The 19902-nt window shown below is 33.8% G+C and overlaps 4 protein-coding genes across 11 annotated transcripts; 3 read left to right on the forward strand and 1 right to left on the reverse strand.

The window, feature by feature from the left end:
• Positions 1-1985: 1985 nt before the first annotated feature.
• On the reverse strand, positions 1986-4949 carry LOC105436285. 5 transcript variants are annotated; one of them, XR_004215695.1, is made up of 10 exons: positions 4620-4949; positions 4297-4495; positions 4089-4200; positions 3536-3606; positions 3295-3432; positions 3067-3156; positions 2834-2923; positions 2666-2752; positions 2444-2508; positions 1986-2324 (listed from the first exon to the last, which is right to left on the reverse strand). XR_004215695.1 is itself a non-coding variant. In XM_031883587.1 (9 exons), exons 1-6 carry the CDS (start codon positions 4754-4756, stop codon positions 3120-3122), a joined length of 468 nt encoding a protein of 155 aa, XP_031739447.1. In that variant the 5' UTR covers positions 4757-4949; the 3' UTR covers positions 1986-2324; positions 2444-2752; positions 2840-2923; positions 3067-3119. The 5 variants fall into 5 exon arrangements, 2 of the variants coding, with proteins under 2 accessions (XP_031739447.1, XP_031739444.1); XR_004215697.1 differs by lacking the exon at positions 3295-3432 and having other exon boundaries at positions 2840-2923; XR_004215693.1 differs by lacking the exon at positions 3295-3432.
• A 1805-nt stretch (positions 4950-6754) lies between these two features.
• Positions 6755-11076, forward strand: LOC101207151 (glycine-rich domain-containing protein 1). 2 transcript variants are annotated; one of them, XM_011661511.2, is made up of 8 exons: positions 6777-7079; positions 7207-7324; positions 7914-8297; positions 8673-8945; positions 9098-9615; positions 9721-9845; positions 9989-10146; positions 10226-11076. In XM_011661511.2, exons 1-8 carry the CDS (start codon positions 6892-6894, stop codon positions 10751-10753), a joined length of 2292 nt encoding a protein of 763 aa, XP_011659813.1. In that variant the 5' UTR covers positions 6777-6891; the 3' UTR covers positions 10754-11076. The 2 variants fall into 2 exon arrangements, with proteins under 2 accessions (XP_031735958.1, XP_011659813.1); XM_031880098.1 differs by lacking the exon at positions 10226-11076 and having other exon boundaries at positions 6755-7079; positions 9984-10140.
• A 1378-nt stretch (positions 11077-12454) lies between these two features.
• LOC101222297 (F-box/LRR-repeat protein 3) lies at positions 12455-16758 on the forward strand. 2 transcript variants are annotated; one of them, XM_031885526.1, is made up of 7 exons: positions 12455-13411; positions 14268-14393; positions 14528-14632; positions 14716-15115; positions 15224-15353; positions 15445-15739; positions 16147-16256. In XM_031885526.1, the coding sequence occupies exons 1-7, from the start codon at positions 12791-12793 to the stop codon at positions 16153-16155; spliced, it is 1686 nt and encodes a 561-aa protein (XP_031741386.1). In that variant the 5' UTR covers positions 12455-12790; the 3' UTR covers positions 16156-16256. The 2 variants fall into 2 exon arrangements, with proteins under 2 accessions (XP_031741386.1, XP_004135595.1); XM_004135547.3 differs by lacking the exon at positions 16147-16256 and adding an exon at positions 16277-16758 and having other exon boundaries at positions 12460-13411.
• A 130-nt stretch (positions 16759-16888) lies between these two features.
• On the forward strand, positions 16889-19137 carry LOC101202977 (putative pectinesterase/pectinesterase inhibitor 22). 2 transcript variants are annotated; one of them, XM_011661512.2, is made up of 3 exons: positions 16889-17022; positions 17315-18143; positions 18282-19137. In XM_011661512.2, the coding sequence occupies exons 2-3, from the start codon at positions 17369-17371 to the stop codon at positions 18950-18952; spliced, it is 1446 nt and encodes a 481-aa protein (XP_011659814.1). In that variant the 5' UTR covers positions 16889-17022; positions 17315-17368; the 3' UTR covers positions 18953-19137. The 2 variants fall into 2 exon arrangements, with proteins under 2 accessions (XP_011659814.1, XP_004135600.1); XM_004135552.3 differs by lacking the exon at positions 16889-17022 and having other exon boundaries at positions 17046-18143.
• The last annotated feature ends 765 nt before the right edge of the window (positions 19138-19902 follow it).

Genomic DNA, 19902 nt, shown 5'->3' on the forward strand with positions numbered 1-19902 from the left:
ATTATCATTGGACTTCACATTTATTTAGGAACTCGAAAATATAAATTTCTCCAAATCCTAAATTACTTTTTATCAATCCAAGATGGAAAGTAAAATTGCTCGCAAGCATATGTTTAGTTAATGATAAATTAAACATGAGTGTTCCACAATTGCTTTTTTTTTCTTAAAAGATGTGTTGAATTTAGAAAATTTAGGAGATGTTGCATTTATAATTAATTAAATAATACAAAATTAATAGTATATGAAGTATATAAGAGGGAAAATTAGAATTATACCATAAAAATAAGCCTAGATATTGAAAAAAAAAAAAAAAAACAAAAAACTCCAATGGTGGTTTTCTTGTATATGTATTTCTCAATTTTGAAAGCTATCATTAATCATTTCTATTAATACTAAACTATCATTGTTTAGCTTTTATCAAATGGAATCAATAGGGTCATTTTTGTCCATGCAACATGAAAAACGTGGGCCAAGAAAAAAATGACGGTGTTTCGGCCACGCAACAAAAAAAACGTGGGTAGTAGCTCTACCAACATTTTTCTGCGTCGACAAAGACGAAAATTCTTGTAGTGATAAAATCTAATACTTTTCATCCGATCATGTTATATAGTTAGTTGATTTTATAGAGTCTTCCTTTTTTTTTTCGTGAATCCAAATGAGTATTATACTGAGAAGAAATTAGGGTTCATGGGTGAAATCATTTTGTCTATCCGCGTCAACAGAACTATTTCAAGCAAATTAAGAATGATTGTAAAGGACGCGAGGAGGATTAACAAAAGTCGAAAGTATAGAAAACGTAAAATATTACTAGAAGAGGGTTAGGAACAAAAGTGGAAAGTATAGAAAACCTAAAATGAATATTTTACGTGTAGAAAAACCAAAATGAATAATAGACAAAAGTACGAGAACTAAAGCAGTATTTAAATCTAAATTTTTAGTTGTTGCATGATATATACAACTAATGGAAAGTATACCAAGTGATGACTTCAAATTAAAAAATTTCTATTAAAACTAAAAGAATTAGAAGAGTTTTACAAATTAATATAGAAAATTAGTAATTATCTCTCTCTTTTTAACACCAAGTCTATTTTCTATCAATTTTCTACTAAATGATTTGATTTTTTCTTAATTACTATAGCAGAGTTGAATTCTTAAGCAGTTAGAAAAACAAGTTCTTACAATCTACAAAACAATCTAGCTAGTAATGGTTTTTAGTTTTTAGTTTTTCAAAATATGTGTTTTGTCTAGTATAGTCTGATTAAAAAATATTGAACCTTAATCAGATGATTGACGAAGGGGTGATCTTTACCTACAACACCTTAATCTGCTGATTGATGAGATACATGATTAAGGGAGAGATTTCTATTTATGTTATCTTTGAAATATATTAGTGATTGATTTACTAGCAATAAAGTTATATCACTCAAGTAGTTATAATTATTGTACAGAATTTTACAAATTTTGCTATATTTGCAAATTTTTTAAAATGTTGTTATATACTTAATTATTTTAAATCTAATTGTTAAATTTGTAACTATCACTTCCAAAAAAAGAACATGAGTCAATAACTAGAATGCTACAACTTTTATTTCAATAATAGCAAAATAAATTAAAATATTTACAAATTATAACATAATTTTGGATTGTTTCATTTTTTTATAGAATTTAACAATTTTATTATAGGTAGTAAATAATTTATAAAATTTGCTATTTTTTAAAATTCTCATATAAAAAAATACAGTACAATACCCCTATATGCATAGAATGCTAGCTACGTTTAGAGCTAAAAAAAACATAGTTACACTTTTTTGAACTAAAGAAAGTTTAATGAATTTTGCTATATTTTGTAAATAGAACTAAAGAAAGTTTAATGAATTTTGCTATATTTTGTAAATAGTTTCAATATTTTACTGTTTTTTTAAACATTCCTCTAAAGTGCATGATATACATTTTCTCGATACATAAATGTAAATAAAAATTGAAAATAAAGCCAAAAATAAAATAAGCAAATTTTGCAAATATCCTTACTTTGTTTTCCTCTCAACCCACTACAATTTTCCAACAAATAATTGGGTGATAAAGATAAATAACACAATTCATCCAATATTCAACCGAACTATGGGATAATAGAAGACAATTCAACAAAAAAAAAAAAAAAAGAACTATATCAATCAAACATTTTTCCAATAGAAAAATGGCAATAAGGGCTAAAACTTCATGTATGGTCCAAGTTCTTGAGAGTGTTTGAGTATAGCACTCATCTCATATGGAGTTGAAGCTGCTTCTAATGTAACCCAAATTATAATAATCAAGAAGAGCTTTAACTGTCAATAAAAAAATTTAGAATTATCAAACAAATATTCATATTATATATATCATTTTTATTTTTTTTGGAACCAATAACGAGAAGAAAACTATTTATTGCAATTCCTTAAAATTCTACCATATTTCAGCCAAGACTTCATCAAGAGACCATTCTTCAGAACAACTGTCACCATATTGCTTTTCCTGCATAAACTTCCAAAATCGTTGTTAGAATTAGCTTCCCCTTGATCACTTTCCTCACAACAATTTATCTGTTTTATTCATATAATATCAACTTAGTATAAGATCATTTCAATATATAAACAAAGAAGACATAAAGAGAGATCGAGGAACCATTAACCTCATGAAGGTTTTGACTTTGCTGAGGAACTTCAAAATTCTGGTAGGAACCATTAGCTTCCACCTCACCATCCTCAAAATGATTGGTCTGTTAATTTTGACATTATAATTATAAATTAACCGAGTTTAATTCATGAATAATTATAGAGAGAAAGAAAGAGGAAGTAACCTCTACATTTTGATTTTGGTCAACGTAAACTTCACAATTATGATTGGAATTAGCTAGTTGTTCAATCCCCACGAAATTATTATTATCGTCCTGTGTTTGTGGCATATAATATGAATAAGATGGATCTTCACTCTTAAATTATCAACAGAACCAAAAGCTTAAGTTGAACATCGATGAAGAAGAATTTTACTTATCATATATCATCAAACAACTGTGATAGAGAAATCACTAACCTCAACGCTTTGAAATTGGTGATTATGAACTTCTAAATTATGATTAGAATTAGCTAGCTGTTGAGTTCCCGCCAAGTTATTATTATCGTCCTGTTTTTTGGCATATAATATGAATAGAAAGAGTCATAATTTATATCAACCGACCCAAAAGCTAAAGTTGACAGATAAAGTAGAATCTTTTAATTGTATATATATCATCAAACTACAATAAAGAAATAGATCATTAACCTCAACGCTTTGGTTTTGGTAATTATGAACTTCAGAATGAGCTAGTTGTTCAGTCGTCACGAAATTATCAAATTCTCTCTTTAAGTTATCTTTGACATGAGTTAAATCTTTCTTTATAACTCCCTACTAATAGCAGATCTAGATCATCAACACAGAGTAGTAAGTAAACATTTTTCTTATAGGATGATGACTTGACATAGACACAAATGTCATAGGAACTTCATGTCATTAAAAAACTGACCTTACTGTTTGTGGAACAGATTGAAGACTCTGTACAAGCTCATTTAGGTTCTTATTTAGGTCCTTGATAACCTGAAAAAGCAACTTGAATTATTGAGATGTATTTTTATTTTACTTTTAGCACAAAACTGTGAAAACATAACCTATATATCTACACATGTATATCATTAATTGAACGAAAGTTGTGATTTGCATTATTACACAAGATTTTCTCCATAAAAATCTCAAGTCTTAGTTTTCTTTCTTCTTTGTTTCCTATTTAATTTTGTTCCTACCATTTTAATAAAATTCTATTTTACCCTTCTAGCTAGATATGGGTTGAGTGTAGAGTATAGGTCTTCATTGAAATGAAAGTCTAATAGGTGCATAAATTGATATCAACGACATACTACTTTTCAAGATGGACAGTCATGATATTATTCAAATATTTATGTTTGTTGAATTCAACCAACAATCACTAGATATCATCGAATTATGCTACATATTCAGATAGAGAGCTACAAAAATGACTTCTTGGAAAAACCTTATAAACCGACTCTAAAATGTATTCTTACTTGTTGGAGAGGCTTTTTTCCCAATGTTGGCTCTTTATTAACAACGATACCTTTGAGTGAATCTCCAAATATTCCAACCACACTCTGAAGTAGATTTATTTCAGGTCCATAGCTAAAAAATAAAATAAAATATTGTTGAGAAAATGATGCTACTGTACAATGAGAAACACACAAAGAACAACACAACCTGTATAGATAAAATATTGACCTTTGTAATGGTGGAAGAGAGTCAAGGCGGATAGTCTGCGTCCAGGAAAAACAAAACAGCTCATGTTATTGTAGGTCTTGACATCCTCTTACTGTTATTCTAGATTAAAATATAGAACTTTACTTCCTCTTGGGGATTTTCAGGTCCAAATTCTATCGTCAAAGTAGCTTTGAAAGACCTAGGGGTAAGAAACCCAGAACTGGAAAAACAAACTAAATATTATTAAGGGAAAAAACACCCACATTTCATAGCAGAATTCAAAGCTTAATAATAACGACAACCAATATAAACAGGAAGTAAAGAAAGCTAATTAATTAGCCCACCCTGTTGGTAGATGATCAGATGAGTTTGGACAACTTCTCTTTGAGCCTTCAGCTTCAACCTCTTGAGCTTCTTCCTCTGAAGAGACTGGTCTCTTCTTGGTGTTTTCGTTTCCGGTGGAGGAGCTGCTCGGATCCATCGTCAAAGTTTTTCCTAGATTTCGAGTTTGAGCAATGGAAGACGATTATTATCAACCGATGGAAGACGATTATCGATGGCTTTGAAGTAGGGTTTAGGTAGCAGAAGTCATAGTCACAGTCCATAATGTAAAATAAGAGAGTTTGAGAAAAATGAAGGAAAATTCTGAGCTAAGATAAGTAAACACAGTTGTGTTCATGCTAACTAATGGTGTCCCTTTCTACTCTTTTCTTCCACTTTTATTTTTCTATTATTTTAAGTAAAAAAACACCATTATTAATTCTACAATTAACTATTGATTACTTTTCATCAATCCAAGATGGAAATTAAAATTGCCCACAAACATATGTTTAGTTAATCATAAATTAATTAAACATTAGTTCCTTGATTGTACCAAAATTGCTTTTTTTTTTTTTCCTTAAAAGATGTGTTGAATTTAGAGAATTTAGGGGTTATTGCATTTATTAATGGCCATCAATATATAATTCAAATTAATTAATAGCATGTATTTCTAAAGCTATCATTAATGATTTCTATTAATTTAATTAACTATCATTCATTAGTGTTTATCAAATGGAATCAGTAAGGTCATTTGTTTGTTCTATTTAAATTTTAAAACCAATAAAATCTATACTTTTTCACTAAACCACTTTTGTAAGCCCGATCGCCATTGGTTGAGTTATAGATTCTTCCATTTTTTCATGAATCCAAATGACATTGAGAAGAAATTAGGGTTTATAGATGATGCATAGATGGAACTATTTTAGGCAAATTATGAAGGATGGGAAGATGATTAAAATTTGTTGAGGATAAATTTTAAGATCATGTGAGAGTAAAATGGTAAAAGATGAGACAAGGAAAGCGAAAAAGGACAAGTAATAAAATTCATAATGGAGCATGACTAGAAGGAAAGGGTACTAACAAACAAAAGTTGAAAGTATTTTACGTGTACAAAGTACAAGAACTGATGTAGTATTTAAATTTAAATAGTTAGTTGATGCATGACATATACAACTAATGAAGAGTGTCATGCATCAACTAAATAGTTAGATTGAAAAAGTGTATTTCGGGGATGCCCTCAGCGTCGAGGAACATGTACTAGGGTGTATGTGCAACTTGTTTAGACCATGGACTGGGACAAAAGAAAGTATAAATTTTTTTCCGTATCAGTGATATGTACCAATGACTAGGATAGAATGAATGGAAGAACTTCGTTCACTACCGAAAAAAATAAACAAAGATTTATCGTATCCTTTTATTTTGTATCAAATTTATGGTAGCTATGTCTTTGAATTAAAGTTTTCTTGCGAAAAGAATTAGAAGAGTTTTACAATTTAATATAGAAAATCAGCGATTACCATTTTTTTTTTACATTAAGTCTATTTTATCTCAACTTTCTACTAAATTATTTAAATTTTTCTTAATAATTATATATTATAGAAAACACAAAACAAGTTCTTACGATTTACAAAATCATTCGTTTTTAGTATTTAGTTTTTCAAAACATGTGTGTTTTGTGTAATATAATTTGAGTCTGTTTGATAACGTTCATGTTTCTTGTTTTTTATTTTTCATTCTTTAAGAAATAAACTTATTTTATAACCATTATTTCATTTTTCATTCTCGAACTTTAAATAACGTTTCTAAAAATTGATAAATTACGAGTTAATTATTTGATAACGTTCATGTTTCTATTTCTTATTTTTTAAGAAACGTATATGTTTGATAACCATTTTCATTTTTCGTTTCCAAATATTAAGAAACATTTCTAAAAGTTAGCAAAATTTGAGAAACACTATGCAAAGTAGGCAAAATAAGTTTAATATTACATTTCAGACTCAAAACGCGTAATTCAAATTGATCACGTGACCAACCCTAGTCTAGATATTTTTATTTATATGAGTAAAAATCACTCAAATCCCCATAGAAAATAAATTTAAAATCAAGAAGAAAAAAGGAAAAGTGGTTTTGTCACCAAATTTGATGATTTATGAAAGAAGCAGAAAGTATCAAGTCACGTTAGATAGAGCCCACCACTTGAGAAGAAAGAAAGTGCTTTTCATTACATTCTCGTATTATATTATTATTCTCCACCATTTTCCTTCCCATCATTTTTCTTCTTCTTCCACCAAAACCATGTCGTCGGACCGGCTCGGTTCGGCCTCCATCTCGGCGAGAAGTCTCGGCGACATCTCCGAATTCAGTACCACCCGAATCGGCCTCGACATTATTTCAGCTGTCCGGCGAAATCTCGGCTTTCTCCGAACCGTCGCCGATTCACACTGGCTCCACTCTGAGCCCACTATCACTGAAGCTATCAGAAGGTCAAATCCTGATTATACTGTTTTATTCAAATTTAATGCTATCTAATCAATTAACTATGTGGACTGTGGAGCCTCTTTTGGGTTTTTTGCATTCAATGCTAAGAGAGATTTTGGAATTTTGTTTTAGATATGAGGAGCTTTGGATGCCGTTGATTTCTGATCTAATGGTTGCTGGGTCTTCTCCTCCTATGATTCTTCCTCCGTTGGATGTTGAATGGGTTTGGTTCTGTCACACACTGAATCCGGTTAGGCTTGACTTCTATTTGTTTCTTGAGTGAATATCACAGCCTTTGGATTGGTTTTGATGGATGCAATCTAATATTTGGGAGTGATTTTGTAATTGTCAAAAAAAAAAAAAAGAAAAAAAAACACTTCTTTCAGGTTCAGAAGTATTTTATTCAAAATTAATTTTGATTATACGAAAATTGTATTTGAAAGTGTAAAATCAAACTAAAAAAGACGAGTTTGAGTTTCCTGGTGATTTTGAATATGAAAAAGTATTTAAACTATTTCAAAACTCTTCTGTTTTTGGGAATGTAATTATTACTTATAAGAATTTGGGTAGAAAGTGATTTATGTCAAGTTTTGAGGTTTGATTTTAGATTTTTTAAAGTGCTTTTTTTTTATGGTACGAAGTGTTTTCTCATGAAGGAACTATTTAAGTGCTTTTCTCTTGAGAATTTTGATTTGGTGTTTTAGTTGCTTTGATGTTTGGTTTTAGACTTTTGATAGTGGGAACTTTCATTGGGTTTTTTCTTTTTCTTTCTTTCCCCCATTTTTTGTACTCTCTCTGGTCAAGCCAAGTATGTAAGGTTAATAATATACTTCTTTCAGGTTGGTTACAAACATTACTGTGAGACAAGATTCTCTAAGATTATTGGAAAGCCATCAATTTTTGATGAAGAGAATGAAGAGTATGCTTACATGAGGTGCAAAGAGATATGGGTCAAGAAGTACCCAACCCAATCCTTTGAACTTGAAGAAAGTTCAAGTTTGAGAGATGTAATTACTGTTGAAAATCAGGAACTTTTGGAAGAAGTAAAGAGGCAAAGGAACTTATATTCAAAGTTTTCTGAACCGTTTAGGTCAGAAATCGTTTACCTTATTGCAGCCAAGCAAAGATACAAAGGGTTTCTGTATATGTTGCAGAGGTTTTCTGATGAATGTTCTTCCTTCGTGCCGGCCTCAGATATTCTCCTCATGTGGCTTACCCATCAGGTTGATGCTCTATGATATTTTTGTTATTCAAAGGAAAAAGAAAAAAGAACAAGAAATGGTGTGCCATTGAATGAGTAGATTTTTGTATGCTTGCAGCTTCTCTAAGTACAAGTGCTTTTGAATTTTGATTGTATTAGTCTAGCCATGTCTGTATTATTGTATTGCCATCTATATTTATCTTTCCCATACACCAAGCTTAATCATCTCACTTTTAGAATAGATGAGAATTGAAAAGGAAGGAAATCGGAAATGAACATGAACTTTAAATCACGGCAGGTGAAACTTGAAAGTGTCGATATTAATGCTGTGATTTCTGTGTTTACTTGAAACATTTTATGTTCAAAGCTTCATTCATGTTTGTTATATGTAAACCAGAGTTATCCAACAGTTTATGCAGAAGATGTAAAGGAGATGCAGGGAGATTTGGCAAAGGTGGTGAGATTTGGGGAAACCGTGAATTCAAAGGAACTGGACGAAACCAAGCAACTGTGGCATAGAACCTTTGGTCAACCTTACGAAAAAGCTGGAGGAGGGATAATCATGGAATTGGGAAGAGTTGTTACTTCCAATCCTCTAGTTTACTTGGAAACGTCCCACTTGGATGTCAACACCAAGTACAAGTCTATGACATCTAGGTTCATCCTCGAGGTTGGTTAACTCTCTCTTGATTCTCCATACTTTTCACGGTGGATAAAAGTACATTCTGTATAGAAAGCTGAATTGTGTTACAAAATGCAATTTACAATAAATTGAAGACGACGAGACGAGTTATTTGAGATCATTTTGTTCTTTGACGTCAGGTTTGTGTGTTTATGTGGCACAAAGCTCAAAAACGGCCATTGCAACAAGTTTCTCAAGAATTTCTCCGTCTACGCAGCTTAAGATGCCATAGGGAGTTTAAGCTTGATCAACCAATCTCGAGCCTAAACAATGACCTATGGCACAAAGCGTGGCATCTCTGTTGTGAATTTGGTACCAAGGGAGTCATACTCGAGCTTCGGCATCCAAGTGGCCATTGTTTCAAAGGAAGTAGCATTAAGGAAACTACCACATTCAAGTGGAATGACTTGATTAGAGCACCCTCTCTTACTTTAGAAAGACAACTCAATCACAATCTCAAGATAGTTGCCTCTATAACTCCACCAGTTCAGGCACCGTACTTGTTAAAATGTGTGCCAGACAAAGTGACAGATGATTCGGGGGCAATGGTTTCAGATGTGGTTCTTAGAATGAACCAATACCGGCCTCAAGAAGGCCGGTGGCTGTCTCGAACTGTACTTGACCATGGAGGTAGAGAGTGTTTTGTCATTCGTATGAGGTGATAATTTAATCAATATTTCATTGTTGTTTGTCACTCAGTTAACAATTTATCAGTTTATTTTACTAAATCTTACTGATATGACGATGTGAATAAAATGTGCAGGGTTGGAGGGGGGTTTTGGAGGAGAGGAGGTGAAACTCCTTTGCCTGTGAAATGGGAGGACAGAATTATAGAAATTCGAGAAGGCTCTTGGTCCTATATTGCAGGTTCCATTGGCAGATCCCCAGGTATGGTGTATTCGTACATGAATCGAATCTTTCTAAGACTGAAGATCCTGTCTCTTGATAGAATTAGGCTCTTGGCTTTTGACTTGAAATAGCCACATTTGTTAAACTTTGAACATTCATTCATATATTGGCATTTAGAACAGAGAAAGTGGTAGGAACAGCAACACCAAAACAGCCGCTAGAAGAATTGAAAGCTGCTTGGAATTTTTCTACTGGAGATGAACTGATAATTCAATGGGATACTTCAACAACAGAACCATCGCTTAGCTTTTCCTTAACAAATCCAGCTTCAGAATCATCTGTACGTGGTCATTCCTTATTGGATCTTGTTCAAAAATATTTTTGGGTTTCGGAATTCAGATTGTGTTTTGACGTTGCAGGTAAGGCTCTTAAAAGGTCGGCAAAAGCTCTATCACGTATGGAGAAAGGTAAAAGAACCACAACACGATGGCAACATACAAGAGGAAGAAAACGAAGGCGGAGATGATGACGGGTTTGTAACAATGATTCGATATACTGATGAGGACCCAACTGGGAGAGCAACTGCTCTTCTTAACTGGAAGTTGCTGGTGATCGAGTTATTGCCAGAAGAGGATGCTGTGTTGGCTCTCCTTATCTGTGTCTCGATCCTTAGAAGCATATCAGAAATGAAGAAAGAAGACGTTGGAAACTTGCTAATCCGAAGGAGATTGAGGGAGACAAAAATTGGTCTCAGAGATTGGGGCTCCATAATGCTTCACCCTTCAAAAAATTCAACTACTCCGTCACCTTACCTTCGACCTTGGTATTGGAATGCCGAGACTGTGATGGCATCCAACAGTGTCGAGCATCTCATGAGACAGCCTGCATCGAGCTACTTGCCTGTTGAGGGTGGAGATAAGTTGTACAAGCAAGGAATAATATCATGAATGATGAAAGGGCCTGTTCAGTTTGTGGTGATTTAACTCATAGCAACTTCTTGGCTTGGTTTCTTTCTCAATTTTCCTTTTTAAATTTGAAGTGTGATGTAATGGGAGAAAGAAGAGAGCCAACAATTGGTGTATAAATTAAGCAGGTTAGTTAAGCTTATGTAGTTATTTTATTTGTAAAGTAGAATAATATATGTAGTTCTTTTTCTTTTTGAAACTATCATTTAAATGTATTATACTTAATTGGAGAGTTTGTTGATAAACTTTAATGGCAGATTAGATGATAGATTTATTAAATGTAGCACCACATGGATGATGAATTATTGGGTTGACCATCGTCTACTTCCATATATAAATAGTTGTAGTTGCATGATTAGGCTAAATGTATAGTTTAATTCCTAATGTTTGATCTTTTTTAATACATCCATTCATCAGTTTCAAATTCATCTGATTCATCTAATTAAATAGTGTTGCAACTTCAATCTTTTACATTTTGTTTGAAGGATTTGATTTAAATTTGTTCAAATAAAATTAAAGAAATTTCGATAATATGAATTAAATTGAAAAAGCATAGCTTATTCCAGAGGAAAGTGATATTAACGATGATAAAAGTGATTTTATTCCTATCAAAATCACTTTCAAACGAGTTATTGGTTAAGTAACAACCAAATCACATAAGAATCCATTAAAAGATTTTTTAAAACTTGGATACTAAAAAATGTTTCTTTTGAAATTTTAGAGACTAGAAAAATTACCTTTTTTGTCCTCAAATATTGTGTATAGTTTTTATTTAATCCCTAGGTCTCAAACGGTTACGTATTAAGCTCTTATTGAGTTTAATTTCAATTTAGTCTATAGGTTTCAAAATGTTACAATTTTACCATTGACATCTGAATTTTATTTCAATTTGGTCTCTAGATTACATGTCAATCTCAAATTTTCACGAAATACTTATTAATGTTAACAAATTTAAAATAATAAAACGAATTATAATTAATTAAAACTTACTTTTTCCATCCGTTTGGAAATTAAATTTAGAATTTTACTTCAAAATTATTTTAAATTAATTAATAAACATTCACACATGTAAAGAAGTATTTAATTAAAGAAAAATTGAGATACTTTTTCTTTATTTAGAGTAAAGAGGTGTGAGATAGAAGAGAAAAGAGAGCGAGAAGAAGTATTATAGTAATTTTAGGATTAGAAAAATCGTAGTATTAGTGTAATTGATAATACTAATACACATGGGGAAACTCCTCTCTAATCTTAGACTAAATTGAAACTCATTAAAATAAAAAAAAATATATATTTTTCAACCATCAAACATAAAATAGCAAAAGTATATTTTGCCTAATAATAAATAATAAACCAAACTTTTTCAAAGTCAATTTGCAAACTCATTTTGTACTTAAAAGAAAGAAAAATCTCCCAATTATGGAAACCTAAAAACAAATAATAATAATAATAATAATAATAATAGCCACATCAGCTATGGCCCACCGATGCCAGCGCAGCAGCTTCCTCTCTCTCTCCGTTATATAACGAAAGAATATTACCGTACGGTCGTTGCATACTTCCGGGTCCCACTTAACGTACAAATATTTCCAACTTCCGTAATTTTTAATATAAAACCATAAATAGAATCTTCTACACCATATCGTACAATTCCCACTCATGATATCTCAATCACACCCTCCCACGTCATAAATCATCGAACATCCCCTAGTCCTGCCCGTACTGGATCTCATCTTATCTTCCTTCCTCAGAAACAAAACTCATTACACAGAAACGCAAAGAAATCCAGAAATCACAGAGAAGAGAAAGAAACGCACAAGACACACAATGATGGATCGGGTTCCAAAATCTGGGTCGGGTCAGATTCAAACGCTCTCCAAATCGGCTCACCACCCTCTCCTCCGTCTCCGTCTCCTCTTCCTCTTCGTTCCAACTTAGACTCGTTTCTCAAATATTCTTCCCATTTCTCTCTTTCTTTTTTCGTTTCTTTTTTTTTTTTGTTTCATCAGTTTTTCCCTCAAAATGCCTTCACCATTTCCACTTCTCCTCAACTTCCCCGACGAGATCCTTATCCGGGTTCGTCAATCTCTCACCCACCACTCTGATTCCATGTCCTGGCGACTTGTTTGCAAGGATTTCCACCGCGTCGATCTAATCTCTCGTAAAGCTCTTCGTGTTCGTCGGATTGAGTTTCTCTTGAGCTTAATTGCGAAGTTTGAAAACATAGATGAATTGGATCTCTCGGTTTGCTCACGGATCAATGATGGGACGGTGTCTATCTTTGTGGGATTTGCGTCTTCGAGTCTGAGGAGATTGATTTTGAGGCGATCGGCGGGGTTGAGCTACATAGGGTTGGAGAAAGTGACGAGTCATTGCACAGGGCTGGAAATGGTCGACATGTCGTACAGTTGGAGATTTGGGGATAGGGAAGCGGCGGCGGTGTCGAATTGTGAAGGGTTGAAGGAGGTGAGATTGGATAAGTGTTTAGGGGTTACAGATGTGGGTTTGGCGAGGATTGTTGTTGGGTGTGGGAGATTGGAGAGGCTAAGCTTGAAGTGGTGTTTGCAGGTTTCTGATCTTGGTCTTGAGCTTTTGTGTAAGAAGTGCTTCAATTTGAGGTTTCTTGATCTCTCTTATCTCAAGGTTTGGTTTCTGTGTTCGTACTTTTTGGTTCTTGTTTCTTGGTTGATTGTGTGCATGAACAGCTTTGACGTTACTAAAAGTAGAAAGTTTTTTACTTTTATGATGTTCATGTTAAAATTAGTAGTTTATTTATTTATTTATTTATTTTTTATTATTATTATTTTTTTTTGTTGAACACATGTAGGTGGGAAATTCTTTCTCTTTTATGTCTTTACTACTTAAGCTATGCTCTGATTTGTTGCTTAAAATTATATGTGAAGAATGTAGCGAGATTTATTACGTCTAGTTAAAATTACAAATTTTTCGTCATTGATATTTGCAAGTTTCGATATTGAGGTAAATGCCTTACTACTTGCCTGAGTTTAAGGGGAAAGTTTTTAGCACTACAATACTATATCCACTCATTCTTTATCAAAGATAACGTGGGGTCCACAAATGTTAGTATACAAATTTAAAGTATGAGCGATGGGAGTATGGAAAATAGTTTAAGGTTCAATTCGTGAAATGGAGTACTGTTTTGAGTGAAAATTGATACACTGGAAAGTAATTAAGGTTTTCCGTGCAAATGGGCAACTGTCTTTAAGACACTTTTCAAGTAGTGTTTATTACTGGATAGGAAAATCTAGGAATAGTGTGTTTCTCGATTCAAACAAGTGCATTTATTCTTAAAAATCAGGAAATGAGTTTAGAACGGCAAAAAATATTATAAACATCAGCACAGGCACATATTTCTCATTGGATTTTAATTTTAACAAATTTTATAAACATTTCCCAAGCAGTTCTAAATTTTTTCTTTTGGCATTACATGATTCTGATGAAAATTTGTCGACTGAACTCGATATTGGGTTAATAACAGGTGACAAATGAATCATTACGTTCAATATCTTCTTTGCCAAAGCTTGAGACTTTGGTTATGGCAGGCTGCCTTTCAGTTGACGATGCTGGTTTGCAGTTTCTTGAACATGGCTGCCCTTTTCTAAAGGTACTTATGATCAAGTGCATTATAGTTCTTTTTTGGCATGATACGTTCCCTAAATTGGAGCAAACTGGCAAGTTGATCAGCTTGCGTAGTGACATTTAATTATCCAAGCTTATGTGATTTTGAATGTGTTGTAGAAACTTGATATTTCAAGGTGTGATGGCATTAGTTCGTATGGCTTAACATCCATTTTAAGAGGTCACGATGGTCTTGAGCAGCTTGATGCAAGCTACTGCATCTCTGTAAGATGCTGCTGCATTTTTCTGATTTCATATTCACCTTCTTTCGCTGTTCTGAAGCTTAAACTTTTGGATTTTGCTTCTAGGAGCTTTCCACAGACTCTATTTACAGTCTGAAGAACCTGAAATGTCTAAAAGCAATTAGGCTTGATGGTACTCAACTCTCAAGCACGTTTTTCAATGTGATCAGCGTCCACTGCGAGTATTTGGTGGAACTCGGGTTGAGCAAATGCTTGGGAGTGACTGATGCAAACATTATTCAGCTGATCTCTCGCTGTATTAGCTTGAAAGTTCTGAATTTAACATGTTGCCACTCCATCACTGATGCGGCAATATCTAAAACAGCAACCTCTTGCCTGAAACTTATGTCATTAAAGTTAGAATCATGCAACATGATCACCGAAAGAAGTCTCGATCAACTTGCATTGAACTGCCCCTCACTAGAGGAGCTTGATCTTACTGATTGTTGTGGTGTGAATGACAAGGGTACTGCAAACTAACTGTTTGACGATTCAATTATGATAAATAATATTATATACCTATTGCCTATTGCAGTGAATCATTATGCCAACTTGATTACGATCTCTCTTACAGGACTTGAATGTTTATCAAGATGTTCACAATTGTTATCCTTGAAACTAGGATTATGCACAAACATAACAGACAAAGGGTTGATCAAGATTGGTCTCAACTGCAAAAGGATTCATGAACTTGATTTGTACCGGTAACGTGAGAGTTCAGAAAATTTTCTGATCTTTTTGAATAATAACTACTAAAAAGATGAGATGATCATTTTATGTACTCTTGAATTGCAGTTGTCTGGGTATTGGGGATGCCGGATTAGAAGCTTTATCAAGTGGTTGCAAGAAATTGATGAAACTGAACTTATCATACTGTAATAAGCTTACGGATAGAGGGATGGGGTACATCGGCCACCTCGAGGAACTCTGTGTCTTAGAAATACGTGGGCTTCATAATGTCACAAGTGTCGGTTTGACAGCAGTTGCAGCTGGTTGTAAGAGATTAGTAGATTTGGATATGAAACAATGTCAAAATGTCGACGATGCTGGTTTTTGGGCACTTGCCTCTTACGCTCATAATTTGCGACAGGTACATAGATTTACCACTTGTGATTGGGAATTTGTTTCTTATAAATTGTCTTTTTTATAAGAAACTATTTTATTGATGTTATGAAATTATCCAAAGAGGCACAAAGTGGATTGGGAATTTACAATAATAGTGATCAATTGATGGATCTCATGTGAATATAGCTGACCTACTTGAGGATATAATTTTAATGGCGAGAGAATTCATTCATTTGCTTACGTAATCTCTACCTTCCAGAAAGTAGCGTGTAAAGTATTGGGATTGTTTATTCAATATACTATTTGAAAACACTTTAAATTTTCATGATATATGGCTACATATTCAGGAATTATTTTAGAACTTGAGAATACTTTAAATTGCTTTCAATGGAAGCATTTAATAAGATTTTTTTCTTTTCGTAATCCTTATAGAAGAAGTAATTCATTTAAAAGAAGCTTCCCTCAAGCATTCTCAAAGACTGAATGAAGTATGTTATGTGATTTGTATTTGCTTCTTGAAATGGATCAAGCAATACCTGAGTTGTTCTTTTGATTGTGGCAGTTAAATGTGAGCTCTTGTGCTGTCTCGGATGTGGGATTATGCATGATGATGGGGAACCTAACATGCCTTCAGGATGTTAAGCTCGTAAACCTAAACAAAGTCTCGGTACGAGGTTTCGACCTTGCACTTAGAACCTGCTGCCTCCGGATCAAGAAAGTTAAGTTGCATGCATCTCTCAGGTTTATGCTCTCCTCAGAGACGCTTGAAATTCTGAATGCTTGGGGTTGCAAGATTAGATGGGATTGACTGTGAAGCCAGCAGCTTCATGCTCACGATTTCTCAATACTGCATACTTTGTTTGTCATGCTCAATAAGTACATATTAAATTCAATGGAAGAAGTGCCTTACTTGGTAGCTTCTTAATAGCTTTGCTTTCTTGATACTGCTTTGTATTAGACGCATATAAATTGATATGAATTATTTTGTTTCCCTCGTTGCTGTGGGACTGAAATAAAGACAGTTTGAAAGCATTTTGCCCTAAATCTTCAACTTTCGGGAATCATTTACGCATAGATTCATTACTTGGCGTCTTTCTACCAAGTGTTTTGTTTTTTCTAGAATGGCTTTTTGTTGATGAAGTGAGTATGATTCGGTAATGTTTGATTCTTTACTATGGGGTTTGAAAATTGAGAATCCTTGTGGCATTAGAGAAGAATCCAATCGGAAGGAATAAAGAGAAGCATTGCCTCAAAAGAAAGCATAACTTGAACCGTGTCAAGAGAAAAGGCATATAAGTTAGAAAGAAGGTAAAAAATGTGAAATCATCAAAGTTCACTGCCCTTTACTTTATATCCAATCAATTCCCAGTGCTTTTTCTTGTTATATATCTGCAAAAGTATTTTACTTACGAGGAAAGAAAAAAGGAGCTGATTAAGCCATCTCCTTTCTTCTTTCTACTTTTCAGTCATGTCAAGAGTTTCTTTAGCCATTCATATTTTTATGTTGATCTTTTTGCCTGTGTTACAAGTTTCCTGCTTTGATGTTAATGTTATTTACCCAGATGAACAAAATAATGTTACACAGTCCATGATTTCTCAGATTTGTGCTGATATCGAAGATCGAAATTCATGCATTTCAAACATACAACTTGAGATGGGAAGAAGTGTGAACTCGAATCCAAATTCTGTCTTGAGTGCTGCAATTAGAGCAACTATTAATGAAGCTAGACGAGCCATAGAGTCTATAACAAAGTTCAGCACATTCTCGTTTAGCTACCGTGAAGAAATGGCAATTGAGGACTGCAAGGAGCTTCTTGATTTCTCTGTGGCAGAGCTGGCATGGTCATTAGCTGAGATGAAAAGGATTCGTGCAGGCAAAAACGAAGCTCCCGACGAAGGGAATCTAAAAGCATGGCTAAGCGCCGCTCTCAGCAACCAAGACACATGCCTTGAAGGCTTTGAAGGCACAGACAGGCACATTGTAGGTTTCATTAGAGGTAGTTTGAAGCAAGTTACACTGCTCATTAGCAATGTCTTGGCATTGTACACTCAATTACACAGCTTACCATTTCAACCCCCACGGAATGAAACGATGGAGAAAACTAAAAGTTCGGAGTTTCCAGATTGGATGATGGATAGCGAGCACAAGATTGTGAAATCTCATCCACGTAACGTCCACGTTGATGCAATCGTGGCTTTGGATGGAAGCGGAGATTTCCGTTCTATCACAGAAGCTGTAAATGAAGCTCCAAGTTATAGCAATAGAAGGTACATCATATATGTGAAGAAGGGAGTCTACAAAGAAAATATCGACATGAAGCGAAAGAAAACGAACATAATGTTTATTGGAGATGGTATCGGAGAAACAATAGTGACCGGAAGTCGTAATTTTCTGCAGGGATGGACTACTTTCAGAACTGCAACTGTTGGTGAGTAGTTTAATGTGCATCTCGTTTAGGGAAGTTTTTTGTTTAAATCGTGAAAAAACAAAGGTAGCATCATACATGATGCTGTTTTGACTCGGCTTAAGAATGACATGTTTTCCTATATAAACATTTTGGCTATAGCTGTCTCTGGGAAGGGATTCATAGCAAGAGATATGACATTTCGCAACACGGCTGGACCAGAAAACCATCAGGCAGTGGCACTCCGTGTCGACTCTGATCAGTCAGCCTTCTTCCGGTGCAGCTTCGAAGGTCATCAAGACACCCTTTACGTCCACTCCCTCCGCCAATTTTACAGGGAATGCAACATATACGGCACCATAGACTACATTTTCGGCAACGGGGCAGCAGTATTCCAAAAATGCAACATCTACACCAGAGTTCCTCTCCCACTCCAGAAGGTCACAATCACCGCACAAGGTCGAAAATCTCCACACCAGAGTACAGGTTTTTCAATCCAAGACAGCTTTATTTATGCAACTCAACCAACATATCTTGGAAGACCATGGAAGCTATATTCAAGGACTGTCTTCTTGAACACTTACATGAGTGGTTTGGTACAACCTAGAGGATGGCTTGAGTGGTATGGCAATTTTGCTTTAGGCACATTGTGGTATGGAGAGTATAAAAACTATGGACCTGGTGCATCCCTATCAGGTCGAGTCAAATGGCCTGGGTACCATAATATTCAAGACCCTACCATGGCTAGATTCTTCACCTCCGAGCACTTCATCGACGGTCGAACATGGTTGCCAAAGACGGGTATTAAGTTCACATTGGGATTGAGTAACTAATTAAATATTGTCCTATTATAGGTTTAGGAATTTGAATCCTTGGACATGCTTTTCTTTCCAAATAGTTGGAAATGAGAACTATGTGCAATATCTAAGAATATGATGAATATATCAACAATAAGTTTTCTTACAAGATATGATTTGTGATTCTTGCTTGTTGTTGAAAGATTTAAATTTTGTCTCAATTGACTTTACTTCTACCCTTCTTTTTGCCTTTTTGGCTTTTAGTCTCCAAAGTCTGAAAAACATGGGTTTAGTTTTCAAACTTTCAAATCATTTATGTAGAATCACATCTTCTAAAATCACTCTAAAACATATCCATATAATTTTACAATTTAATAAATTAAACTACACGAGAGCTAAAGCAAGCAACACAAACATCATGGAAAAGATGAAAATTTTCTTCTTTTAGTGATGCCCTCGAAGGCCTAAATAGGATGATTTTCAAGCTAATGTATATAAGTGACAAAAGTATGTGTACAACAAAATTACGGGTTCTCTAAAGATGAATAAAAAATCTTTAACATACTCTTATCTTTGTTCGTCAAAAACAATATCAACAAAGGTAATTTAACAGTTCGTTTTTGTAGTGAATATGTTTTGAAAGAAGCTTTTGTATAAGAACAAGAAATCAATCTCAAAAATTGGGTGGAACCCTTGACTTAGTGGCTAAACAAATATCAATCTTTATGATGACAATTGTTGTGTCTATTGTTGGCAATTTTGTCGTTCAACTTTAATGCATGAGGGGTAGATGATTTTTAACTTTTTCTCTAATTGTTACTTACCCTAATTACCTTCACGAGGAGTTGGAATAGTTTTTATCTGTTTGATAATAAATTCAAGAAAGCTTTTTAAATTTCTCTAACACACATTTTCTACCGATTTATTCAATATAACTATATGGTATCCACATCCTACCTTGAAGCAAACAAGCCATTAGGTGGAGA

The sequence above is a fragment of the Cucumis sativus genome, chromosome 1 (assembly GCF_000004075.3).
Source record: "Cucumis sativus cultivar 9930 chromosome 1, Cucumber_9930_V3, whole genome shotgun sequence".
NCBI lineage: Eukaryota > Viridiplantae > Streptophyta > Magnoliopsida > Cucurbitales > Cucurbitaceae > Cucumis > Cucumis sativus.